This window comes from Gracilinanus agilis, chromosome 3 (genome assembly GCF_016433145.1).
Source record: "Gracilinanus agilis isolate LMUSP501 chromosome 3, AgileGrace, whole genome shotgun sequence".
NCBI classification, from domain to species: domain Eukaryota; kingdom Metazoa; phylum Chordata; class Mammalia; order Didelphimorphia; family Didelphidae; genus Gracilinanus; species Gracilinanus agilis.
This window is the reverse complement of record NC_058132.1, coordinates 388,052,823-388,058,214: the sequence shown is the minus strand read 5'-3', so window position 1 is coordinate 388,058,214 and position 5,392 is coordinate 388,052,823. Positions and strand designations below refer to the sequence as shown.

The 5,392-nt window shown below is 35.3% G+C and overlaps 1 protein-coding gene across 1 annotated transcript; it reads left to right on the top strand.

Annotated features, from left to right (window-relative positions):
• The first annotated feature begins 868 nt into the window (after window positions 1–868).
• Window positions 869–2,542, top strand: TASL (TLR adaptor interacting with endolysosomal SLC15A4). The gene has a single exon (XM_044666830.1). The coding sequence runs from the start codon at window positions 869–871 to the stop codon at window positions 1,769–1,771; it is 903 nt and encodes a 300-aa protein (XP_044522765.1). The 3' UTR covers window positions 1,772–2,542.
• The last annotated feature ends 2,850 nt before the right edge of the window (window positions 2,543–5,392 follow it).

Sequence of the window (5,392 nt, the reverse complement as noted above, 5' to 3'; positions counted from 1 at the left end):
TCAATCACTTTGTTCCCTTTACAGTATCTGATACTGTTGACCATTCCTTCCTTAAAATTCTGTCTTCCTTTGATTCTTCAGAATTTATATTATCCTGATTCTCATGTCTTTTTTCTTTTCTCATTCTTTGGTGTTCTCTTTGTCTTTTTGTGTTCTCAGCCCTTTATCCTTCTCTTTTAAATATTTTCTTTCTCTCTCACCCCTCTCTCTTTGTCTCTCTCTGTCTCTGCCTCTGCCTCATTTGTCTGTCTGTCTCTCCCTCCCTTTTTCTCCCTCTCTCTTACTCTGCCCCTCTTCTTACTCTCTGTCTATCTGTCTTTATCTGTCTCTGTCTCTGTCTCTTCCCTTGGATATCTTTCATAGTTTCCTAACTGCAATAATCCATTTAATTCAGATGATTTAAAAATTTTCCAAGTCTAGATCTCCAAGTGTTTATCTATCTTAAATATAGTTCTGAATTTCCTACTATTTGCTGGCCATTGTACATTTCTATTTGGATATTGGATGTCTCCTGAAACAACAAATATCACCTTTTCACTAAGTCTGCTGCTCATTCTAACTTTATTCTTTTAATGGTAGCCTCATTCTTCCAGTCAGAAATGCATGATTTGTATTACTTATTGTTGAATTACTATTGGGAAAATGTTTTATAAACCTAAAAGCACTAGGTAAATGTGAGTGCATGTCAGAGGCAGGATTTGAACCTAGTAGTCCTTGTTCTAAGGTTAACTCCCAATCCATTTAATTACAATGATTTAAATTTATTTAAAGAACTGTTGTCTTTTATAAGCTTTTCTGATACACCAAAGAGATACTTTTTCATGTTAACCATTCTTTTTGGTTTATTTTTTAGCAGGTCTTTCTAGGAATGCTTTCAGAAGCATATCTCATTGGAATTGCCTATTGGTCTGATAACCACCTGACTTATACTCCAAAGGATGAACAAGCTGCTGAAGAAAAGGCTAGAGAGATGAACTCTGCCAGTTGTATCCCCTGTTCATCTTCAGATGAAGCACAAGACAAAAGTCTTCATTGGAAATGCAAGCCTCCTGGAAATTTTATTTCTTCAATTCGTTCAAGAGAAAGTCAACATAGCTGGAAACAAAAAGTCTCAGTGCTGGAATCAAATCAGAACCCTGTCTTTGAATGGCAAACTTCTCATGGAGCTGAAGAATGTGGAGACTCCAATATGAGCAGAGAAACATATTTGGTTCCTCCTTCCTGTAAAAGTATTTGCAAGAATTATAATGATTTACACATTGCCGGGGGCCAAGTCATGGCCATCAACTTAGCTGCAACAGATTCTACCTTGGAGAGCAGCTTTGAATTTGGCCCATTTTTGAAATCTTCAGAAATTCCTTTGCCTATGGAAGAATCCATTTCAACTCAGTTCAGTGACTTGCCCTGTAAACCTCTTCAAAGGCACTCATCTTATTGGCGAATAACCAGCATCAAGGACAAAAGTATTGTGCCTCTTCAGAAGCCTCTTTCCAATGCCATGCTGAATGAATATTTGGAACAGAAGGTAAAGGAGTTATATAAACAGTATATCATGGACACTGTATTTCATGACAGCTCTCCTATTCAAATTCTGGGATCAGAGCTTATCATGACAAGTGTGGATCAAATCAGTCTACAGATATCCCGGGAAAAAAATTTAGAGGCCATGAAGGCCAAAGATATGGTCATTAACTGCCTCTTACGACTAGTCTCTACTGAAATCAGCACCCCTAGTCTGCATATTTCCCAATACAGCAATGTGAATCTATGAAAAAGATATCATGATTCCTCTTACAGTCAAACTCAAAGCTGCATTTTATATAATTCTTTCTTAAGTTCTAAAGGAAAAAAAAACAGGCAGTAAGAGTATGTGGATCAAAACATGGAGCAGTTATGTATATAATGTGAATCAGAGATGTAAACTGAAAGTGAAAAGGATGTGAGCAAGATGAAGAAAGAATATCAGGAAAGCAATATGAACTATTTTAAAGAACAGCAACTAAACAAGATAAAAGTAGCAGAACAAAAGAGAAAATAAATGTTAAGCTTATGTAACATTTCAAAAGAAGAAAAATCAGTGGCCAAAAGAAAACAAACAAAAAACAATGTTAGCTTCCAGGTTAAAGAATTATCCATTTGTATGTTACTTAGGAAGATTTCCTGGCAGGAAGCAGGGTGAAAGAAGGCTTTGGGGAGTACAGAAAAATACAGAAAACTTTTGGTAAAAGGGTAGATTAACAATGTATTTGCTGAAATAAAAAAGAAAAAGAAAGATAAAAAAAAACATTCACGGGTTTAAAAATTCCAAATTATAAGAATGAGTGTATTTATAGTTATGTTTGCTTTTGTCTTTTTTTAATTTTTTCCTTATTTTATCAGAAGATTGTTTAGGACGCAATCAGGTGGTTCAGTAGATTGAGGGTTAGGCCTAGAGATGGGAGATCATTGGTTAAAATCTGGCCTCAGAGACTACCTAATTATTTGACCCTGGGTAAGTCACCCAACCCCATTGCCTTAGCTCTTATCACTTTTAAGCCTTGGAACCAATACCACAGTGTTGATTCTAAGACAGAAGGTAAGGGTTTAAAAAAAAAGGATAAAGAAAAAGAAAGAAAATCATTTTAGATTAATCTAGAACTTTTAAAAAAGAATATGTAATATTTTCCTTCCATATATGTATACATATATGCTTATATATAAATATATAAAATTACCTAGGCATAAATCGTGTTCCCACATCAACAAGTGTGTATAATCTTCCCCAGATCTCGGGGCGGGGGGGGAAGGATGATCAAAAAATGAAAGAAACCATGACAATCTGAAACATTGACCTGAATTTGATAAGCACTTTTAGAGTCCATTGTTCTTATTCCACAAGTGAGGTATCTAAAGCCTGGTGAGATTCAAAGACTCACCCCAGATCACAGAGGTATACAGAACTCACACACAGTGTTGTAGTTTGAATTAAAATTAAAAAACTAAAAAGCCAGAGTAGCAATGATGATCTCAGATAAGACAACAGTAGCATAACATCTAAATACTTAAAAGTAAAGTTATATGAGTTACAGGGATAAATAGTAAAAATTGTTGCTCTAGGGAGCCCAGTTATGCCCCCTTTCAGGGCTAGATCAATATGACAAAAAATAAGGTGAGTAGATGAATGGAATTTTAGAAAAGTTACACATGATGCTTTCTATGGTGGTTATTAAATGGAAATTGAAATGATTGTACACATTTCTCATGTGACATTCTTACAAAAACAGACCATCTAAGTGGGATATAAAAACTTTATAAATAAATAAAAGCAAATAAATTAAATATATTTTTACTGACCATAATATAAGAAAATTACATTTAATGAAACCTCTTCAAAGAAAGTATTACAAATCAACTAGAGATTAATTAGATTAATTAAATTAATACTAGAGAGTTGGCGAATTAAAGAATAAATAAGAGAAAATAGATATTTTATTAAACACGAATACAAAATGAGACCAGAAGTCAACAATTTTGTGATGCAGTCAAAGCAGTGCTTAAGGGGAAAATTTATACCTATAAATACTTTCATCAACAAAAGTGAGATCAACAAACTGAACATACACCTAAAAAAACACCAAACCTTGGAAAACCAACAATTAAAACAAACAAACAAACAAGAAAATAACAAGAATCTCTAAAACTCAGAGAAGAGGTTGACCAATTTGAAAGCAATCTTCACTCCTCAAATTAATAAACAAAACTAGGAACTATTTTTTAAAAGAGAAACTATTAGATAATTTTGTTAAAAATGAGAAAAAGAAAAAAAGTTACAGTGCCAAAATATACTTCTCAATAAAAAAGAAATAGAGGATATTATTCCAAATTATTTTGTCTACTGTATGCCAATAAAACCCAAACTTAAATAAAATGGAAGAATATCAATAAAAATATAAAATACTAATATTAGCAGTATGTGAAATGTATTATTTAAACAATTAAATCTCACAAAAACAAATTGGAGAAGTCATAAATAAACTCCTAATTTTTTTTTGAAAAATCAGCTATTAAACCCAAATAGAAGCTCTTTGGAGTTGCTGCCTATTGCTGGCAATTCTACCTCCTGCTGTTAACTCCCTGGTTGGTCGCAGTCACCTGCTTCTGCCACTCCTGCTCTTCCTGCTGCTGCTGCTTCTTTTGATTGAAGCCTCTCTCTGGAGGCTTGGAAAATATAAAATCCCTCTTTCCCTCACATTGCCAACATCCGAGTACTTGCTTGCTTCTTGCCTTGGAAGCCCAGATGTGTTTCCCTTAGACCAGTGATGGGCAAACTGCAACCTGTGGGCCAGATGCGGCCCTCTGAAAAGTTCTATTTGGCCCCTAGACATTATTCCTAATCTGACGAATACAATGAGTAAGATACAATACAATGAAACTTTAAAAGAGTTGCCTTAGAAACAGACTGACAGATGAGCACTTCTTTTCCTTTGGCCCCTCTTAGACAATCCCTCTTAACTCCCTGTCCACATGGCAAGAGAAGCAAGCAGCTCCCTGTTATTTTACCTCTAAGGGGAAGGGGAAGAAAGGTTACTCTTCCAAACAAAAAGTAGTATTACAAGCATGGCCTGTTCTATGAAAGAGCAGTGCATTGCCAATTTCAAACAGTTCCCAGTTTTAGGATGTTTTTCTTCCTACCATTCCTGGGTACACTGGTCCTTGTGATTCGCTTGCCTGAGATTCAGGGGAAAGCTTCATCTCCCTACACCCCCTTGCCATTCTGGCCTGCCCAATCTCTACAATATGTCCAATGTGGAATTCCTCCACATTATGTTCAGCTCAGAGTTCTCCCTCACTATGGGAGATCCCAGAGGTTTGACAAAAGGAACCCAAGTGGATAATGATCCTAGGCAGGGGAAGAAACCTTAAAGAGTCTGGAGGTGGATTTTTAAGCTTTTTCAGGCTCCATTATTTTATGGAAATATCTGTATTGGAACTGGAAAAAAGGGCTCTTGAATTCAGTGCCTGTATCCTGTCACATATATTGTATTTGCTAATTGCTTGTTTTAAGATTTTATTTTGTTTAAGTTCTGTTACACTATGTCACTGTAAGTTACTGTGTTTTTGACAATTATCTATATATACTGATACATACTCTTTATTTGTACCTCCCCATATGACTAGACTGGAGAAGATACCATTATAAAAGTGCCTTTGAGTTATTTGTAACAAGAGGTAAAGACTCCATTTAGTAGCCAAAGTGAAGTACTGTAGCACTATTATATACCCACCTCCACATTTATAAAAATGTAATGGATGAGACATATAAAGACATACCTTTCAAGGCTATTACAGTCTCATATCAGAGGAGCTGGGAAGATTTTCCTAGGGAGTGATACCCCTGGATGGCTCCCAAGAG

What these genes read in the sequence shown, in the direction of transcription:
- TASL (XM_044666830.1), top strand. Translation starts at nt 869, where the DNA reads ATGCTTTCAGAAGCATATCTCATTGGAATTGCCTATTGGTCTGATAAC.